The sequence below is a fragment of the Homalodisca vitripennis genome, chromosome 5 (genome assembly GCF_021130785.1).
Source record: "Homalodisca vitripennis isolate AUS2020 chromosome 5, UT_GWSS_2.1, whole genome shotgun sequence".
In the NCBI taxonomy this organism is placed as follows: Eukaryota; Metazoa; Arthropoda; class Insecta; order Hemiptera; family Cicadellidae; genus Homalodisca; species Homalodisca vitripennis.
In genome coordinates, this window is record NC_060211.1 from 35,302,003 (window position 1) to 35,325,529 (window position 23,527).

General features: G+C 32.1%; 1 protein-coding gene across 3 annotated transcripts in view; it reads left to right on the forward strand.

The window, feature by feature from the left end:
• Positions 1–23,527, forward strand: part of LOC124361990 (pyrokinin-1 receptor-like) — a 298,750-nt gene that overhangs the window by 102,301 nt on the left and 172,922 nt on the right. The window contains exon 1 of one of the 3 annotated variants that reach the window (XM_046816114.1): positions 13,711–14,140. The exons of the other annotated variants lie outside the window; for them this stretch is intronic. Within the exon in view, the coding sequence (XP_046672070.1) occupies positions 14,119–14,140 (22 nt within the window). The 5' untranslated portion in view covers positions 13,711–14,118. Of the gene's footprint in view, positions 1–13,710; positions 14,141–23,527 lie in introns of those variants that run through there. 3 annotated transcript variants of the gene reach the window in all.

Below are 23,527 nucleotides of genomic sequence, written 5' to 3' on the forward strand. Positions count from 1 at the left end.
AATGAAGTGAGCAATAGACATGAATGTTGCATGCAGCATCAATGAGGTCTGTTACTCGACCAGGCCAACGGGTCCCGTTATTCCATACATTCTACATAGAGATATATTCAGATAGTTAGGCTACATGTGTTGCTCTTGGTTGCATTTTCAAACCCCATATGATTTTATATTCCATCTGTTTATAAGCATGCCACTTAGTACAGTTTCACTTAAGTACAAATATTTAACTACATTTAATTACACTTGTAATATTTCAGTATTTTGTTCCTTTGCAACTGTATCTAAAAATAAAGAAAATTTTGGTTGAAAATAAACAATACACACTATTTTCAAATATAAATTAATTAATATCTCTTTAACGTTAAACTAAAGCCTCACAATCGTTATTAACAAAACTATTCATGAGATATTCATGTTATGTTTGCATTCAGAATTATTTACAATGGTTAGTAAATCATAACATAGGTTTAAACGTGCAGTTTATGAAAGTGATTTTAGGTAGAAGTCAAGTTGAGTGATGAGCATCGTGAGAGAGAAGTTCTCTGTCACTCTCGAGAGAATAACCGCACTCCGCTTCATCCCGACTCCTGCGGTCAAAACTTCTCTCTTGGGATGGGGGACGGGGTACTGTGACCTTCGACGTTACACAAATAACAATTTTTACGCTTTAGGCCAGCGTAGATATCAACAGATACACTCATATAATCATATACCCAAAGAGTTTGAAAATTTGGGAAATGTTTTAACATATGGTTAAATAGGTTAAAATAAATAAAAAAGCACCTTTTAATGCTCTACTTCGTTTCATATAGCGCTATCCCCCAGTGTTAATAAAAATCAGGACTCAGAAACTGTTTCAGTTACTGTAATGTTGTAAATATTTAAAAGAAAACCGAGTAAAATAAAACATTATCATATGCATAATAGATAGATTGTGTAAAGACAAATATATTGATACCTTAATTGTTAATAATAAACGGAATAAATGCGTTCACTATTTTCATGGAATCTGTTCCTGAACCTGTATACTTATTGACTTTAGTGGATTGCACCAGTATGTTTACTAAAACAACTGACATAAAAACAAAAGCAAATAACTTTGTTATTTAATTCCTTTTATAACAATTAATGAATCAAAAGGTTTGTCCTTTTACAAGCTATATTTTATGCATCTAGAAATGTTTTCTCTTCCAGTCGGTCTTCACGAAATTGTACATAAACCCATTAAAACGGCTGTCATTTTGAAACTATTAACGATTTAACAGCAAACAATACCATCCTTGCAAGTCGAGCAAACAAAAATTACAAAAATCAACACCGTAACTTAAACAGTTTTTAATGAATTGTTTATTATAAACATTAAAGTGTTAAAGCAAATATTTGGTTTACTCTCACCAATTCAACCACATCCCAAAACTGTTCCTCACATTTTATGAACACTTATTATACACACTAATATATAAAGTATATCTAATTTTCAAGTCTTCAAACAAAACTCACCTCTAACTTGCAAAAGAATCTGGATACTTCCTAGCTTTTGTGAAATTCTCAATTTCACATTGATTATTTTATTTTATTTTATTTTTCCAACGGCAGCAGCCAATTTACAAAGACAAGCATAGATAGTACCAAACGTGATCTTCCTTAAAAACACAAGTCAAACTAATGGTAGTTATTATTATTGGCAAATTCCACTAAGAGATCTGGACATCTGAAATTCTTAATAGCCGGTAATTAAATAATACATCATCATATGGTTAAAACTGTTACTATCGTATAAAACAGATCTTAAACTGTATTTGAAAACATATCGATTCGCAGTGGTGAAGACTGGAAATGCTGTAAAATATATTACTTTACATCGGGTTACCTTCTTACAAGCATTGTTTCCTGAGCAGTTTACTCGGACTGGGCAATGGAAAAGTGTAGACAGCCTCGTAGGAACACCTGAGCATACATCCACACTATTGGATACGTTTTGCTCAGCCTTTCTTGGCCTTTCTAAAATTTCATTTCATTTTTATTTATAGTAATAATCTGTTTTCAATTAGCAAACTAATAATTCGATTGAATGGAAATGTTTCTTGGTAATTGCTACCCACAAGACAATTCAAGTGGCTAAATTATTGAATGACTGTAAATAATAATCAATATTTTTTAAAATAATTATGGCTTAAACGAAAGACGGATGGTAAATTGGAGATAATGTCATAAACCTTAAGAATATAAGAAAATTCGATTAAAGCAACCAAATATATTTGTATTGTTAAACGGAAATAAAATATTTTATCATCTACTATTAAAAATATAAAGAACACAGGCTAGAACTCCAAGCTTCAGGACCAGATGCAATTAGATCATAAGCTGCCGAGTTTGAGACTCCTCCCTGTGTCCTCAAGGATTCTTGAGGGTGTTTTAAGTACACGTATTGGAGCCTTTACGAAACTTCCCTGCTTCCCGGACTGAGTCAGCTTAGGGAGTTTAGGGATCTGTTCTAACAATCATTGATCTTCTCATAAATTCATGGTGGACACATTCTCCGAATAAAAAAATATTGTTAATAAAAGAATTTACTATCCCTGGCCTTAATGACGCTCAGGAGCTTTACGATGCACATGGAAAATATGCCTGATACCACTGTTTTACAAAATTTGGACCATTATGACAACATATTATCAAATAAATTATGACTCAAGAACATCTCAATATTACTTTCTTATGTTAAATTTCCATATACTATTAAAGCAGATTCTGCTTTTATTTTCATTTTATATTTATAGTCTGAAGTAATGCAATGGAAATTTACATAAGAATATCTTCCATCCGTAAAAATACATCATTCATAACTTTAACATTACAGTCTGTACGAATTCATTGGTGAAATAAATCAACGAATATTTTAAGTACGATCAAGTTGTTATGCAAAATCGGCTCCTTGACAACACTCTTTTCTGCCTTGTAGAGTTTTCTTTTCTGTTCAACCAACAAAGATATGTATTACTTTCCAAGAGACATTTATATGCAGGGTGTCCCTAAACTCTCTATCAACTTATTCAGACATTACCCTAGACTAAAGGCAGGTATAAATATTGTATTTCACCTTTTTTTAATCTCGATAATTACTTAAGCTACATTTTTCACTTTACAAAGACAAAATAATCGAAAAAACACCTTTTTACAAGCGTTATTTTTTAAATGGTGGATTCTTAAAAGCCTCAAACTTTTATATCCTGAAAACGGCTTATGATAAAAATGTACAGTTATAATGATCTGTTTGGAAAACTAATTACGAATCTAAAGATGTCCAGTTTAAGAATTCGTTAATAAACTAGGAATATAAATACTTTTTTATATAACTGAGTACTAAATAATACCAACTCTCATTAAGTAACAGTACTGTTAATGAGCCCAATAGTCAACTATTCTGATTTTACCGCTCTAATTAGTTTAAATTATAAAAACTTGCTATCCAATTTAGTTAAAATTAGTTAAATTTATTATCAAATTCATCTAAATAAGTAGTTAATTTTGTAATACATCAGTGTTAATCAAACAGTGCATTGTAAGGATAATTTGAGGACAGTCAAACAATGTAATATTTTGATCATGTGATGTAACGTGATATTAACAACATATTAACAAAATTGTACAAATGGCTAGTGTAAGTTAATAAACTAAGCGTTCAAGCTCTGCCACGTCATTTGCACTAATTGATATTAAACTTCCCAATTAGCTATTATACCGCTTTTACGAATATCAATAGCCGTTTGACAGATAATTGCTTCTGCGAGCAGTTCCTTTGGTTATTTAACACCTTTGTGACAGAAATAGGTCAAACAAATTAATTGATAAACAACATTAAGAGCTCTTTGGTGTAACTGTGGGGTGTGTGTCCAACTATAAACAACTACAGTGTTACACTATTATACATTACATAAAGGACATTAAAGACGAAATAATACTTACTGAGTTGTGTCATCAAAGTACATGTTTGTATAGAAAGGATGCATGTGATTCCACCGCTCTCATATCACCTTTATACGACATGACGTCATATGCCACAGCTGCTTCATCACTCAATCTTACTATTCCCATAATTAATTCTCTGTGTTTCTGCATCAGTTATTTACTGTTAGTCAAACATCACGCGGATTTTGGCGCTGTTTTACCTCCGAATCGGAGTCGATTATAACTGAAGTGGAAAACTAACGTGAACGTTAATATTAAAACATACCTTCGTTAAATAAACTATTCAAACACTAGTCTAGTACAGAATTAACTTCTTGTCATCTTCATATAAGTCATCTTCTGTTGTCAATAAGTGATAAAAGCAAGGATTTTCAATCTGTAGTCGTCATATTTCAACATTTACAAACTCTGCACAGAATGCAACGAACATTAAATTTGGGTAACAAAGCACCCAAATTTGATAGGCAGAAGAGTTTTCCCTTATTTTCCCAAGGCTTCTTTCTTAGGAATTCGCCATTCTAGCTTCCACTAAAATCCACAAAACTATTGGGTGAAATCACAATGTCAAGTTCTGTAAAGGATATTTGCAAATGAAACTTCCGAAAAAATGTTAGTTTCAATATTTAGCTTTAGGGAATTAATACCGTGAAATTATACCATACAACCATTTTGTTAAGAGATTCTTCACTAAAACATCTCCAAAAGTAGTGGGCATGTATCACTCAATATTTCTCTTCCCTAGGCTTGATTCCAGTGAAATATCAGTCTTAGGTGAAGAAATCATCCCTAGAAAAGCCATGACAGATTTGGGTAAGATGTTCAATATTAAGTCGCCTGTTAAACTTTTTTAGAACAATGTTTTTTTTTTCAAAAATGGTTCCCATCCTGCATCTCTATCTATATGGTTCCAAAAACGTGTATTATCAACCCTGACGTATCACATCTATGAGAAATGTATACAAGATCAATACAATACCAAGAAACACCAGGTATATTATTCACGAAAATATTAATGTTCTATTTCCTATATTTTAAAACAGTCTGGATCTGTCTTGCTGAAACCATATGACCATGAAAGCGTATGAGTAGATTTTATCGATCAACCAGTGAAGCCTAGGCAGCAAAACGTCAATAGAGCTCTAAAAGCTTGTTCCACATGGCTCTTAAATGATAGCTGCTGGCCACTGTGGATTGGTTGTTTCAGTGAGTGTTTGTAATTAAACTCTATTACTGGCGTATATTAGTTAAGTACTATGGTGATAAGTGCTCTCGTAATAATATGGAAACAAATAGTAAAAAAAAAACTCTATAAACACCACAAATTAATAAGTACTACAAGTATATTTTAGTAGTTAGCACTATGGATTCAATCACCTAACAATACGGAAAAGAATGATTTTAAAACGAGATAAACGTAGTAAACACAAAAAGAGAACACATACGTCGTAGTGGAAAAACCGCTCACCTTCATGATTGGTGTAATTTTACAATCTCATACAAAAAATAATATATTCTCAATTCATATTTGTTTGAGCTTGACACATTTAAAACCAATCATCCTTTAGAAACAAGGAAATAATAGTGATATTACCAAGAGCTACGTAGATAAAGAAAGAGCTTGAGAGCTGACGGTTGAGCGGTCCGATATCGCACTTTGCGTGTGGGTTAGAGATAGTGCAGATTAGAGTATATTCCTGCCTGTGGCACTTGCACTTTTTATTAGTACAATTGACCTTGTTTTGTATCCACTCTCGTTCTATTTGACAGGATTCTCACACAGGCCAGTGGTTCTTGAGGTTGAGTAGAATAAGGCAAATAGGAACTCTCCTATTTTTAAAGCATATATTTGCTACTTTCATTCAAATAGGTGACCGTTGCATGGTCGGTTGATGACGATAAAACTTGTTTACGTATCTCCTGGTTTTAACACACAATACCTAAATAAAGTATTACGTTTCCAATTTCCTCACACATCGAACCTCATAAAGATTTGTGAGCTGATGATCACTTTTTACTATAGAAAAGTACTTGAGAAAATTAAAGTTCGGGTGATTATACAGTGCAAAATATCATTTTTCTCTAAGACTTATGGGTGCTTGATATTACTTATTAACAACCGTCTCAGATCTTTTACTGCTCTAAAAAATCATACGTTCATATACACAACGCTAATATAGATTTTCACAGTAAGGGGTTATATCTGATTCAGTCGCTCTCGTATGGCGTCACACATCATATCTGCTTCATGACTCAACGTTACCTATCTCCATCATTAATTCCCGGGGTATCTGCGCCGTTTATGTATGATTGGTCATCATGATAACTCAGCCAATGTTTTACTTTTGGAAATGCAATTTATCTTGATAGTAACTAAACTTTAAACCGTTGAATTATTCCTTTGTAACCGACTAAAAACGTATATGAATAACTGTAGTTTGAATGAGCCAACGTATTTTTCACTTTCCACCCTGGACATAAATATTTTTACTCATCTATGCAATATTGGTATACCAGATAAATAATATTTTTGTTCTAATTTACAATATATTTACTATAAATCAAACGCCCCTAATAACCAGTGTGTTTATTTGATTTCGATCCAGATGCTTTCATTCTTGACTTTAGAACCAGATTTAGGTGATTCATATAACAGTGCTAATCGGTCTTAAATGTGTCAGGTCTATAATGTTCTCTTCTGTAACAATCGCAGCAGCCAGAGTTACATACAAAAGGGATTAGCGTGTTTTTAGCACAGTTGGATATTTGAAAAAAGGAATAAATGTGCCTATTACAAAAAGGAGAGAAGTTCTTATGCGTGAGTAAGATTGTAAGCGTAAATCGAACCGATGGACACGAAACTTTTCATTATTTACAGTTCATTATAATCGACAAATCTTGGTTAGGTTTCAATTTTTGAATGAAAGAAACAAGTAATTGTAAATAAAAACAAATTAACTACAGGTAAAAAGTAATTTAAGGGAGAAAATACTGAAATGTTTATGTGAATTGAGCTATTATTAAATATTGTTAAAGTATAAACTAAAATTATTATTCCGTATATATTTAAATTGCAAATTTTTACTTATTTAAAATAAGTATTTTATGGGTTAAAAACAATAGTAAGACCATCTTAAGATATTTGAACAGGGTTCTATAACTACACTTCTTACCAAAGCGTACTACCAGATGGAGGTTATAGCATCATAATTTCTATTTCGGATTATGAGGCAATCCTCTTAGCCAAGCAAACTATAATAAACGTTATACGTACGTTTAAAACATTAGTAGTGCTCTTGAATGCATATCTGCGGATTATTGTACTGGACGACAACACAAATCATAAAGAATGTTAAGTAGTTCGCAGAAAAGATATTTGAGTTTAATTTTGCGGGCTTCTACATTCATATTGTTTATAAGTTTACCTATCAGGAGCCTTCTCTGAAATATTCATTCAAATCTGTTTTGTAACTTTTAAGTTTTATTATAATTACACGAGTAAACAACTTTACTGGAAGTTATTTTAGGTGTAGTGGACTGTAATACTTCGGTTACAGTTGTTTGTATTATTCTTGCCGAGTACAATACTATTTTTTTCATTTTCTGCGTGAATATTTAATTGAAGTATTTGGAATTATTATACCGTATTATTATTGACTTAGTGTCAACAGACCCTAAACATCTAACAGTTTAGTACTTCAAATAAATTTGTAATATAACATTCTTTTGCCCGTTAGCATAACATTAGTTATAAAAAATAAACATAAATCTATATATATATATATAAATGAATGTTTATGTGTTTGCCCTTTATAGACTCAGAAACTATTGGACCGATTTTGATGAAATTTTGTGTCTGTTTTCAGTGGAAATCAAGAATGGTTTAGATTTACAATTTTGGTCCAATTTAAATAGTTTATTTAACTAATTTTTTAATTATAAATAATTGTTGTTGATGTTGGAGTGTTTTATATTGGATCCGACAGACTGCGCTACGACACGTAATAAAAAGTGAACTGATACTTAACAGCTGTTGATACTTTCAGCTGAAGTACATCAAAGAGGCAGAAACATTTGTTTACGTTTAAAATTTTGAAAATTTTTATTGTAAAGTGCTTGATCAGTAGTGTAATGCAGGTTGCATAGAAGACGTCATTGCCTAATTTTAAATTCAGATTGCACCAATGATCATTAAACTATCTAATGCAATGAAAATACTATTAAACGCTATTATGAAAACAACCTCATTCTACAAATCCGTGAATGTTTGCGTATAAGATAATCGAATTTTGTTACATCGAAGGTAAATGAAAAGAGCCGAAAGAAGACACTTTATGATCGAAATTGGGTTTCTTTGATACATTTTCTTGAAGGCACACTCCTAAATAATACTGGAAATATCTTAGAAAGAAAAATAATTTTAACAGACCGAATTTGATTCTTTATAACCTAATTAGTTTACCGAGATTCATCCATATACATTAATTGTTCTGAATAACTTATCAACACCTACCAAAAAACCACGAAAGATAGAGGCAGGAATATGGTACATAATGCGCCCAAGAGGCTCACGAAGGAACGAATATCAATTATCTCAGCAATGTTTAGAATGTGAGAAAAAAAGAATAAGTGAATATAGTGTACTGTTTTCAACGGGAAATTGCGTGCGAAGCCGCGGGTTGTTTTATAAAGTAGAAGCAATGTAACCAAATATTTTTGTTTATACTTTTTAAGTGATGATAATCTGTAAATGTGCCTTTATAAAAACAATTTTAGAAGGATTATACTTTTTATGTTTGAAATAAAACTCTAATGTTAGAAATCCCAATTTCAAATAGTGGATGCAATGTTTACTATTAATATGTATAAATACATTGCGTAATTCATTAGACCTATATTAATGTTGAAAACGTGTTTATTTGATATACTGCAATTTATATTAAACCGAGTTAGATATCTATGAAGGAGCACGTGTCAATAAAGATATCTAACTATAGAATTCCGAGAAACACATTGCGTAACATATTTTATAAAGCGTTTCTACATTTAGACCCTCGACACAATCAGATATCAAACAAGAGAGGACGACTATTGTGTTGTTCGAATCTTTATAATTCACAAAGACCATCGCTGAGTGTTTTCTCCTGTAATGCTACAATGCTGAATCCTTATAAGGGAATATCTGTCCACATAAAGAACAATAATCTATAGTTAAGTATATGGTTGGAAAATGCAGTTTCAAGGGCGACAATTTATTTTCAGTTCAATACACATTTACCACTGTTTTAGCCACTTTAAAACTAAAAACAGCTGTAAAGAATATAAAATTTAAAAATTAATTTTATTCTTTGCAACACTTTTCATCAGGAACATGTAAGGCTATGTTCATGTGACATTTAATTTAAATCCGTAACAACCTAGTGTTACAATATGGACTCAGTTACTGGTGTGTGTGTGTGTGTGTGTGTGTGTGTGTGTGTGTGTGTGTGTGTGTGTGTGTGTGTGTGTGTGTGTGTGTGTGTGTGTGTGTGTGTGTGTGTGTGTGTGTGCTCTGAATAGGCCTACATGCACAGATATTAGTCTTTCTACTAATTAATCTGAGCTGTGACGGTTTAAAGGAAAGTCATTACGCGTTAATTATTTTAAATATTTTTTTATTTTATTTATGAGGTAACACAGAGCTATTTTTAAACTTTTGAGCTTGTATATTTTGTCCACCATTTTGAAACAATTATATGAAATGTTGCATAAAAATCTTTCTTCAAATCTGTTTACAAGAGTGTTAAGCCCCCATGTCGCACAGAGATACGTTTTAACATATAGCAATTATAATTTACACCAATAATACTGAATAATTTTTTACACATTGGTACAAAGACACATGGTTTAAATATAACAATGTTTTTTTAACATAACCAGAATTATATACAACGTTATGTACCCTTCCATTTACACTTCTAATCTTGTGATTTATAAAAATATTAATTTTTTTAAACAAGCTTAGTGGGCATATTTTTAGTAAATATCTTCATGTGACATATCATTTTAAATTACAGATTAGTAATTGTATAGTTTTATTATTCTCCTTTTAAACTTGTAGAAAATAATGGGTTTTATGTAAAACCATGTTCTGGTCTAAAATTTTTTGAAACGATAAATTGTTTTGAAAAAAAAGTTTACCAATATGTGTCTTCAATAAGATCTTTAAAGTATACGCTAGCTTATATGTTACAGATTCAAAATAGAACATTTTTAGATTCGAAACTGGGATCTCCAGTTCAGTTGTAATTTTTTCCTTAAACGTTTTAAATTTTAAGTAATATACAGGGGGATACATTTTTCATTGATGTTTGCTTGTTTTAGCTTTAATATTTCTCCTACTTTTAGTTCATGACACCTTAGCTGAATCACCCCATACCAGGATATTGCTATATTATATTATAGTATCGTATATTAATACACAATACTTTACAGTCATCTACATTATTCCGCGTCACACCGTGTTGAATCATTGTTACCACAATAAAATCCTTGGACTATCTCTTTGTGGACAGACATATTCAGTGAACAATGCTAAACCTTAACTACCTATAAACCATCGGCTTATTCAGGTGAATTGAGGGGATGGACCTGTAACTCAGTTGTAGTTTAGCCAATTAGCTACCAATCGCCAATTTACTCAATCAATATGTCTAATTTATTACAGACTCCATCTTTTTATAATTTTTCGCCATACTGTTCTCATTTCTGCTTGTATATTATTGTACATACATTATTGACAAAGATATGAAAAGGAACTGAACTGTGTTTTATGAACTAAAGTATACGGAATTATGTTTTACGTATACAGCAATTATAAACTGAATGTAACTTACATCTTATACTGGGATTTTTTTTACACTGAGATAAAACTTTTCAATATATTAAGTATTTATTGTTTTCTAAAAAAATTAGGAAACTGGATATTTTGGTTTGTACTGCAATATTGAGTAAATAGCAATAGTTAGTCCTATAAGAACAACAGTAAACCTAACTACAACTACAACTTTATAGTTATACCTGTTACTTCTAAACGAATATTGAGTCAAGCTCCTCCATTTCACACCTTCTGACACTCTTGCACCAACTTGCGCGTACAGTAAAATAATACACAATTGAATGAGCTTGTTCAATTTACACAGTAGGATGCTCGAATTCCAGAGTTGATGATAGTGAAGAGACAAGTAAAATTCCTTTCTTTGATAACAAAAGGCAATTAATTTCTTTACTACTTACTAGAAAACTATTGACCTACATTATAATTTATTTCACTGTACCTGTAATGGAACATGGCTAGACTAATTACATTATGATACATTAAAATAAAACACGCTATACGAAATCATCGAATTGAATAGACCTAAAAAACATTAGTCCATATATAAAAAAAAGTTTAATATAATGTAGAAAATGTTCATAAAAATATTACAAAAAGGGATCGAAGAATCTACCCCTTTAGGATGAAGAGAACATGGTTGTAAAATGTATTTTTTGATTGAAATATCGAAGGATGCAATCACAGTCTACGTTATCATAAAAACAAAGATAAGGGACTAGGCGATTGGAAGGAACCCGAACGGTGTGTAGTCACTAAATCTCGTCCTAGTCACGGAAGTTTCGCAACAATCTCAAGAGATCGCATGCCCGTTGTCAAAATCCAAAGACGTTCACCCAAAATTCTCAGCTGTCAAAATGAGTTAATGAGTTGATTATTACCTTGAATTAACCTACACGAGAGGCAACATTGCAAAACCGGATCGAATGTGTCCCGTACTGAACAAAAAGAATAGCGTTCGCACACTAAGTCAACAATCAAGAAAGGACGGACAAGGTTAACTTCCAGAATGTGGTTGGATCACTTCTTTGGTCATCAAACTAAAGAAAGCTCAAGGGACAAAATTTAAGCCAGTGAGTTTTTTATTCAGTTTACATTCGGATGAGGCGCTGCTAAAGATGAAGGAAATGGGGTTTCTAAAGGTATATGTGGTTCTTGCATAAAAGGACTTTGTGATCTGAGTAAAAAGTAAGTACTCTAAGACCTTTAGGAGGCAATTCCTAAATCTGGAGGTAAAAGTGAACTCACTGAAATCGATTATCTAACTCTTGAACCAACAATAAACCACTTCACCGACTACAGACCCCCCTCCCACATAATCACATACACACTTTGTTAGCATTGTTTGAAAACGCAATATATTGTGACAACGGGGAATTGAATGTAAAGGTTCAAAGCAAAGACTCACAACCTCGACCCCACAGGTGGATGAGTGCTTTGTAACAACTCGTGCCAATACATCTGGAAGTCTCTCAGGAGATTGATGTTATAACACAGTTATTCAGGTCTCTCATGTGTTGCCTAGCAATTGTTTCTTTAATGAAACCACGTTGTAATATTTCTATTAGCTAATTTAAGTGTCATACTTAAAAACACTGGTTATTTTCATCCGTTCCCACCTCTTGTTTTCCGTTTTAAATTTTATCGAAGCTTTTATTTGAATTATTTGCCGTTTCCTATAATTGTTTTAAGTGTACAGAAATTAATAACTGAAATTATAGTTATCACAGTATTAAAAAATCTTATATTTTTATCATTTCGTGATATTTACAAGGTCATACGAGTACAAAGAGCTTTTGAAGCGTCACGTATAAAACATAGTAGTAGTAGTCATTCATTAGAAAACATAATGTTTTATAACTTGCAAAATTATCGAGTTAAATCTAAGAAACTAACAGTGAAGCCTACTCAATTGTTATTCCCAGTGAATTGGTTACATTTACATTATCCCTATAAAGATTGCTGCACGATATGTACATAAAAATACAACATACAACGGTTAGTAAACTGGTATTCAAAACTTAATTAATACCGTAGTATGATTTCAATAGTACTCCATACATAATATGTTTACTAATCACGAATTTATACATTTTGTTTTGCCATTTAGTGTCTTATAGAAATAGAAAACCTTTCTTTTTATTTTATTCTCAAATGAAGTGTACATATTTTTACGTCAGTTATGGTTTTTACTTTTTACAGGTCTGAAAAAGGAGATAATCGCTTAATCAAAATGCATGCTTCTTGTACGTATGTTCAAGAATTTTCAGTTTATTTTCCTGCTCTTTGTTCTTTGCCTTAAAATTACTAATTACCAGAATTTCTTAGTAATTCCACCCAAGTTTACATTAGGTGTAACCCTAGTGAGGCATAATTTTAAAACTTTTACAATTTTTAGCGTTGAACTTTTTTTATAATTTCTTTTAACACAGATAATGGGATTAATAAAATATTACAAAATTAACTTAACCGTTACAAAAATAACTATTATGATTAATATTTAAAAAATAAATTTTTGTTTATGCATACTGAATTTTTATTTAGGCTATGCATACTTAACAACAAAAAAACTTGTTAAACTTTTATTAGTGTTAATATTAAAGCTTGCCAGTCTGAACGAAGAACAACAGAAAGCGATTATTTAAGCATATAAACAAAAACAATCTAACTTACCCTGAAATTGTAAAAATCGTATTGTTAACGTCAGTTATGTTTTTAATTTTTACAAGTCTGAAAAAAGAGATAATCGATTTATTTAAAATGTATGTTTCTTCTACGTATGTCCAAGAATTACGTACTCATCTACCTGAGAAAATGTCCATCTTGTATGTTACATCCCTGTTACAAAAATAAATATTATGATTGCTAAATTTTTATTTATTAAAAGTAGAAGTTTTATTTGTGAATACTTAACAAAATACTTGTTAAACATCTATTAGTGTTAATATTAGAGCTTGCCAGCCTAAACCAAAAACAACAGAGAGCGATGATTTAAACATATCAACAAGAACAGTCTAACTTGCCTAGAAATTGTAATGGATATACGATAATATTTTATAGAGTGAATTTCAATTAACAGAAAGTGTTATTGTTTCCGTGTGTGCCAAAGATAGCAAATGCTAATCTGACCCTGAGGAGCCGGTTGGAATCTTGCATTAATAAAAAGCACAGATAACGAAGCCAGTTCTGATCGCTCACTTGCGTCAGTGAGATAGTGATTAGTGATATCACAGTTGTTCCGGAGTGTTGTTGTTAGCAAGACGTTACATTATAACAGCATGGCTGACTTCTTCAATATAAGTGAGTTGCAATATAGTAATGTTCTTATCTGTAGTTACATTACATTGTGTAGTATAATCCACTGAATATGCTCGTCAATCCTATACAGGTTGTAAATTAAGACCCAGTATGGCTTAATATTATTTTAACCATTACAAAAAGAACTAAAAAAACTTTAAATGCTGTTACTGTACATTTAACACTGTTACTGTATTTTAACACGTACTCAGGAGACCACCACTAATCATATGAAAAAGTTTTTACTTATATATGAACATTTTTTGAAATATTTATCAACATATATATTAGATACAAATATTATAACATAAATATATATCAACAATAAACAACTCATGTGTTTTTATTTTCTAAAGTTGATATTTTAAAACGTAATGCAGTAAAACAATACGTGGCTCACAAGGTATACACATGCAATAAACAGAATAAAAGTCAAACTAAATGTAATTTTAATAGAAGTTCATGTGTGCTTAACTAGCGGTTACCCACGGCTTCTCACACGATTTTGTAGGTTTTACGTATGCAGGAGCACTTCTGGTTGGAGTGGATTGTGTTTCTGACGGCTATGTTGGGGTTGCTTTATTGCCACGACCAAGAAAATACGTCAAAATGTTTATAACAATTACCATTGTAATTTTCTCCGTTGTTACTATGTTTTGTTACTTAGTTGATTTTATCTTGTTCCCCGATCAAGAAAATATATATCACAGATCACAGAAACCAGCTTCTGTCAGAATAGAACTAAACAAGGTTTTATATATCAGTCTTTTGTTTTATAGTAAAAGTTGTTTTAATATTTTAGAACATTTAGAGCTGGAATTAGTAAATAAATTCAAAAGAATAGTCCATCGAATTTCATCTAGCTTAGTTCCTGTCGACTGCTTCAAAGGGAGTGAAATTCTGACCATCTTATGTGACATTTCCAAGGTAGATGAGTACTAACCTAATCGCTGAAAATCTAAAACGGCGTGAATAATTATTGTTACTCTTTAAACAATTTACTGAATATAAGTGTAAAAAAATAGAAAATATGAACTGAAATCGAAAAATGTTTACACATAACAGTTGTTTACATTTGACAGACTCTTTCATTTAATATTTACAAACTGTAGTGATCAAGAAGGGATTTTCACTAATTTAAATAACAGTGGGCCGGAGAACCGTAATTATGTCCATGTAAAAATTTCAGTACAATCGGTCGAGTAGTATACGCGTAAAAGCAAAACAAAGGAACAAAGGCACTTTGACAAGCAGTTTCTTGTCTTGTCTGCATTTCAGATAATGTGGGACACAGATAAAATACTTATATAGCCGTTATCGTCTAGCAACAATCAGATAATAATTTACCTAGAATATAATCTAACGATTTCGTCGATAAGCGACTGTTCACCGACTGGTGAAGTTTGAAATGTAGGAATGTTGGCAGGAAGCAGTGATTTCTTGATCCTGTCCTGCTGGCACCAGGAAGCTGCTCGATCAGAATAAATTATACGTGACGTGCCGCCTGCCGCCTTTGTTGTGCCGCTGTTTACTCCGTGGCAGCGGAGAGATTTTTATACATATTTCAAAACCTGCTGATATGTCAAACTCTCATCTTAGCACTGTTTAAATGTAGTTAGTTTGTTTTTATCTTAAGGCACGTTACAAAGAAAGATATCTCGTGTGTTACTATCTTGTAAAAATATTTTACGGAGACGTTAGCCATCTTTTAGAAGTTACAGTATTATAAACTTATTGTTGTTAACTCTCTAAGGTTTGGCTGTGTAATATACAGGGTGTCCAGCAACCATTCGAACAAACTTTGTCACATTGTTCAGCAGGAAAAAACTAACAAATAATGCAATATAACAGGTGCCCTATTTCGCTTCGTTTAGCGTCTGTCTGTCTGTATGTGTTTTTTGGGAAATAAATTACTACTCAAAAACCACTTAAGATACAGAACCAAACCTTACAGTTATGTTAACCTAGTGTTGGTCCTTTTCAATCAAAAAAATAAAACAAATATCTCATTGCATTTCAAAATGGCGGCCGTTCAAAAATTTTCAAATTGTATTAGCTTTGAAACGGCTACTTTGACAACAAATTCACCAGGGTAACTTTTTTTAGCATATTTTATTACCAATTCAACAATTTTTTTGTTTCAAAAAGATTGAATAACAAATAACTGAGTTACAGCACCAAACGTAAAAACAGGTTAAATCCATGCATTGCAAGTACATACAACAATGTAGTGGATTTTTACGAATAAACTTTTTAAGGTTCTTTATTAAAATAGCGAACAACATTATAACCTGAAATTTAATATTTATTTTTTTAATTTGTTTTAAGGTAAATTTTAAAAAAGTTCTTAACCAATTGTGAATCCTGGTTTTTAAATCTTAGAAAAAAATGTTAATAGGGCTACGTTATGGTTGGGTATAGGGTTTTCTTACATGGCAATTGTGTGAAACAGCGTAATTAATTCAATGTGTTTGAAAAATTTTATTGAACATAATATTTATTATTAAGAAATCAATGATTACATTACTGTAAAACTTTGATAATCGTTGCTCAAAGTGGCGTCCTTGTAACTCGTTGCAGATTCTGAAGCGTCGTAAGCACGATTCTCTCACCCCTTCAAAAGGATTACTGTCTTGAATAACTGCAGCAGCATCAAAAACTCTAGCTACTAGATCCATTTTCAATCTGTATGGAAGTGGTATACACTAATTGCTTCATGTGTCCCCACAAGTAAAAATCAATGGGTGTGAGGTAGGTGACCGTGGAGGCCAAGGGACGGGACCTCCACGTCCAATCCAACGATCTCCATACACTTCATTCAAATGTTGTCTAGCAATCAGGGAAAAGTTGGCCGGTGCCCCATCGTGTTGGAACCACATTCTTTGTCTAGTTTCAATAGGAACATGTTTCAACAGCTCAGGTAAGATTTCCCTCAAAAAAAACTTCATAAGTAGGTCCGTTCAGTCTGTTTGGTATAATGTGTGGCCCAATCAAATATCCGTCTACTATTCCAGCCCAGATATTGACAGAAAATGTCTGTTGAATTTCAGTTACGTTGCACAATTTCATGAGGGTTCTCTTCAGCCCATAAATGGCTGTTTCGGCTATTAAATATGCCATCTCGAGTAAATGATGCTTCGTCAGTAAAGAAAACATGCCTTAAAAAATCGGGTTTATCAACTAATTTGTGAAGGAACCAACGAGAGCAGTGAGAGGAAAATCTGCCGGTTCTAAGGCTTGTCCTTTCTGATGTCTGTAAGGGCACAAACGTTCTTTAATTTAACACTTTCCACACAGAACTTTTGAATACATAGAAAATTATGAGCAATAGCGCGAACGCTGGTGGAGGGGTTTTCTTCTACGAATAATAAAACCTCTTCTTCAAAATCAACAGTCCGTACGGATTTTACCCGTTCTACAACATTATTTTTTCAAATGTCCAGTTTCCCTAAGACGAATATGAACGGCACTGAAGACGCTATGAACTGGGTGCAGCCTATCTGGAAAGCGCTCTCTGTACAATCTGCTAGCTAATCTGGCATTGCCTCCAGCAAGTCCGTACACAAAGTGAATATCAGCATACTCTTCAAAAGTAAAACGGTTCATATCGTACAAGAAACAAAGTAATAAAAGAAATTTAAATTAACAGGAAAAAACTAACAGGAATTACAAAGAAGAACAGAACATTCAAACAGTGACAATCACGTTCAAAACATAGACTTGCTCAACAATGGCTTGATAGTTTGTTTATTATTAGTTTTTCTATATTTAAAACACCTGATTTGGTTGCTGATTGTTGGTCAGCTGTTTTCATGTAATATTATGCTATTTTTTTTTAAGAGCATTGTGAATAGTTTGTTTCTTTTTTATTTGTGTGTGTGTGTAAACACATTGATTACTGTAAATGGAACAAAAATGATAGTAATATTTTTTTAGGTTATAATAATTTTTCAGTATTTTAATAAAGAACCTTAAAAAGTTTATTCGTAAAAATCCACTACATTGTTGTATGTACTTGCAATGCATGTATTTAACCTGTTTTTACGTTTTGTGCTGTAACTCAGTTATTTGTTATTCAATCTTTTTGAAAAAAAAAATTGTTGAATTGGTAATAAAATATGCTAAAAAAAGTTATCCTGGTGAATTTGTTGTCAAGTAGCCGTTTCAAAGCTAATACAATTTGAACATTTTGAACGGCGGCCATTTTGAAATGCAATGAGATATTTGTGTTTATTTTTATCACTGAAAAGGACCAACACTAGGTTAACATAACTGTTAAGTTTGAATTCTGTATCTTAAGTGGTTTTTGAGTAGTAATTTTTTTCCCAAATAACACATACAGACAGACAGACGCTAAACGAAGTGAAATAGGGCACCTGTTATATTGCATTATTTGTTAGTTTTGGCCTGCTGAACAATGTGGCAAAGTTTGTTCGAATGGGCTGCTGGACACCCTGTATAGAATGTACAGAAGAATGAGGATGGCGTTATATTGTTTGAACTAAAGCAGTACAACTTTACACATTAGTACTGTACCGAAATATCTATTTTTTGAATCATATTTTATGGTTCAGCGGAATAAAATCTTAAGATCGAGTAAAATTTTAAATTAAAGGTCTCTATTAGGATAAATAGGGTTTATAATATCTGACCTCAAACGATTTACTTTATACAAAATTGTGGTGAAGTATTGAATCCAGGCTTTATTTTTACCAGGAAGTTAAAGATAGTCATTTCGAGCATCTCATCTGAGTGAAATTAAGGTGAGATTAAAAAGATATTTTCCATTTAATTTTGTTACATAATTATTCACAAGCAACGGTGGTTTATAAACGAATTTAAACTTTAATTAGGTAACAAATTTGATAGGGTAATACTAAAGACGTCTAGGTTGATCAATTATTCTTCTTTTTTAATGCCTTTAAAATAACGTTATTTGCTAGGGGTTCGTATTTAAAAGTTGGACTTCCGTCCAAAATACCCCATTTGGTTGGGGAATTCAAAATTTGCATACACTAAAAATGTCCTCAGTTGGTCATATAAACAAAGTAAATTACTCCACCTTTATTCATAAGAAAGTTAAAGGGGGGGAGGGATTTTAAGAGACCCGGTATACAAATTCACTACGTTCAAGTAGTTAAGTTAACGGATATTGGTAACATCGTTTATATAATTGCTAAGGGTTATCTTTTCCCTCATATTGATACACCTTTGCTCAAAACGTTTTCAAGGTCATGATTTTGAAAATTGCAAGGCTTGACGATGATGACAACATTTAATATAATTAACTTTACATTGTGAAATTATTTTTAGTTTTACTCTATTGTGCTTAATGAGTGAGATATAACTTTATCTATCAACACAATCAAATTCTCGCTTAAATCCTGAATCAGTGGTTTTTATCAAAGCAAAATTATTATTATTATTATTGAAGTCACAATAAATACAAGGATCACATTTCATTATCTGCTCAAAATATCATGAACTCTGTTATTTACACAATAGAACTACAATATTCTACAGATTTAACTATTTATTACTAAGAATCAGTTTTACTTAAGGTTAAACTTTTGCTAAATCAGCATTATCAGAGAAACTTTCAACCGTTTTTATCGCTCTAGAGATAACTGGCTTGCAACTGGGCAATCGGGCTTGGAACTCAATGCAAATGACCTGATAATGTTTGATACCTCTCTCAGTCATTTCCTCTAGAACCTCTGTAATCTTTTTTTTTAGTTCACGATAGGCTTTATTCGACGGTTGTATCTCATTCATCGACATCATTACGGGATGAGTACCATTTAGTATTGACAACTAGATGTATTAACAATCTAATCATGTTGAAACAATGAGGATGTATATTTTAAGCTACTTCTGGTTTGCATTATTATTTCAGTAGTTTAGTTTTGTTATTTATTTGTATAAGCTTGTTGTTTATTCACACGAAAATTTTAAGATTTGACATATAAAAATTGTCACCGTTGTTACAAATCGCCTAAAAAGTGTACTCACGACAGACTTTGGAGCATCTGTATTCCTTATTGTGTGCAGTTGCCGAGATACCAAGGTGCATAAATCCCGAACTGTCTTTATCTTGAAAATGTTGAATAACGTTGCCTATCTAGCTTATCCCAGTACTACTCATTGTGATGAATATGACCATAAAAGGCACCCTACAAAAGCCATTCCACCTAAAAGCCATTCTACGCGTTGAGTCATCTCACATTAAGTCACGTCTATTCATCAATAAACTCAATTAATATTGTTTTCAGAGACAACAATGACATGTTTTCACAGCACGGAAGCCAATGTTCTCAACCGAAGAATTACGGTCGAAATGTGATGAAATGTAACACCGAATCGCTAGCGGCTGTTTGCTGATGCTTCTCTCTCCAACCTGTGACTCCAAGCGATCGGTTTAATTAAACCTATTACGCTGACGGGTCTGCAACGACAACCTAACGGGCAAATTAAACCGGTGATTGTATTTTCTCCCAGAAACTGTTGCGCAGTTCACTGTTAACCGATTCAATACCGCAACCGGATACGACAGATGAATTAACAATAAGTGTAACATTGCTTGACTTTTCCTTGATAATAATGTTCTTATTTTAAATTGTAAATCCATAACATTAAGAAATTTTAAACTAGTTTAGTAAACTTTTAACAATTTTAGACATTCTAAACATAAGTTTCTGGTACAAAGGACGAGCAGCCCGAACCAAACTAGTCCGATTGCGGCTTGTACAGAGAAGACCTCCTAATTGCGTAGAAACTATCGATAATTGGCATTTAGAAACTCTCAGGAAAGTATTACGCACTGATCTCTAAAGCGTTCTAAATCGGTTAAAAGTTTAACAAACTATTGAAAAACAATAAACAGATATAAGATGTGTGAATTGTGAACAAATGCGTATTGTATAGAACAAAAATGTAACAACAGTAATCAAAAATACACATTTTTAATTAAGATACAACGTGTACGTGGTTTGAGATAACGTATATTTTATATTTAAAACCCTTTCAATACCTTTCCACTCTCTAAACTGAGTGGTAATTGTAAATTTCAGGACAAGTTTCTCGGTCGATTCCACGAAATAAGAAGGCTGTGTGCTTGTGTCTTTCAGATTGCCTCTCAGCTCATGGAATCAAAAGAATTGTGTATCTTGAGGCGTTCAGACTTAACATGTTTTATTTCAAATATGAAATTCCATCTGATGGAACTTTCGACATCTTCTTAATAGCATTTTTCACATATATTGTTGTTAATGTCCATCACATTTTCAACTACTTAACATTTGTTCGATCGGATGTGATCAGTGATGATTTGATGGAATGGAGGAACTTATATCGGACAGTAACTATCATTAAATGTTGCACAATATTTTAGTCACGTGACCACGGTAATATATAAACGAATACAGTGTAAATATATGGAGCAGATACCGCTTTTTACTGGCATTGTTAGTGTTATTTTGGTATTATACCGACCACCTCCCTATTGGGAGAAAAAAAAGTGTTCTATATAAAAACAAACTGTAATTCTATACAATTACTCTATCGACTTCACTTTCTGGTACTGATGGTCAGGGGCATTTCCGAGCTAACATTTAACAACAGAACACTTGTACAGCACAGGAAAACAGCGACAAGGAAGTATGAGTACACTGTTATAAGAGCGACGCGCTGTCAACACTGTTGCAGAGATGTTCGGTAATTAACCGCTCGATCTTGACCTTGCATTATGGGGAGGGGAAGTTTACGATAAGATAATGCCTGATAGCTATCGACTAAACATTTCACTACCCTGCTCTTGTAAGCAAATCAATCAAAATCTCACAATGTGTACTGTTACAGTGTGGTTTGTGTCTTGATAATATATCGTCGTTTATTAGATTCGTTAACAGGCGCAACCGATAAAAATAAATTGAAATAACTCAATAATAAAAGAAGTTGTTGATCTAGTTAATAATAATAGAAACACTTAAAAACTTGTTCCCTGCTGTCAAATTCCAGCACTATTCTAGCTTATGTACATTAGTGTTTAAAAACACGTAAAGGTATTTATCGTGGATATATGGCGGACTGCGCGTCGTTTGCTTACGCTCTTACTCCCTCATAGAAAACATTTTATGATATTATTTTCACTTTAAATAAGGAAATAAAACTTTTAAGCTTTGAAGTTTGCTTTCTTACGTCTCTGTTCTCAGGATTGATCTTCTAATACTCCCCATTATGTCACTGTTATCAAAGTTATCTAATCTCTTCAGGTTATTGCTGCATTAATTTGACTTCTTTATTTCATTTACCAAAACAGAAACTATGTTTCAGTGATATAATGTAACTATTTCTGCTATGCAGTTAGAAATTGGTAAAACAATGCTGAATATTCACTACCTTATTCCTACCTTAAAATTTTTAACACGGCAATCTCAGTTTTAAAGCAGATTCGATCTATAGTTTTATAAAATTTCCCACTCTATTATTATACTGAATGAAAATAAAAATGTTAATATAATCCTACTACGCAATATGGTAACTTCATACAAAAGAACTCATTACCACAACAAAAGTAATTTCATAAAACCACCCTTTGCAACTCCAAAATGAATATTCAATCTAAAACTTCAAAAAGATGTTCCGAGATCATCGGGTGGCTGAACTTAATTACTCCGTGAAAAGTTTTACCATTGATCCTTCTAAAGCATGAATCTAAAGAGTTGAATATTTCGGATTTTTTTCATTTCTTTTAATTAATATTCAAGTATTATAGTTTCTCTTAATTTTAAGTTTTAATATTGTATTGATATAATTTATTTACATTCCACTATCCATTTTATGGTTTCCTGCACACAATTTATTTAACTAAGAAACAAATTCAGTTGGACCATTTTTTACAATATGTTATTGTGCATATTGTTGTTTCAAACATGTCTTATTTATAACTTCTTAACCCGCAATGTAAATTATAAACTCGATTACTATTTAAATATACAGGATGTTTCACGAGGATTTGTTACAACTTCAGTATATAGTAGATACAAATAAAAGTAAAAAAGGTTCATGTGTATATATGCCCTATATTAGAACCCGTTAGAGAAAATAATATAATACTTGGCATTTGTTTTGTTAAGGTATTCACTTTTTTATATAAACAATCGAATAATTTGGTAATTGTTTTATCATTATTCAATTTTTTTAACTCGTTAGTCTATTTTTACTCGTCTGTTGTTTCCCAATTTTCCTATTTATGACTAGTTACGTAGCTTTTCTACCATTCCCACGTGGTTACAGAATTTTTACTTTTATTTCTAAACTTGTAAATAATTTAAATTATATCGCTTATTCATTAATCCTTTGCTGTGGATTTATTGTATTAATTCTAATTAC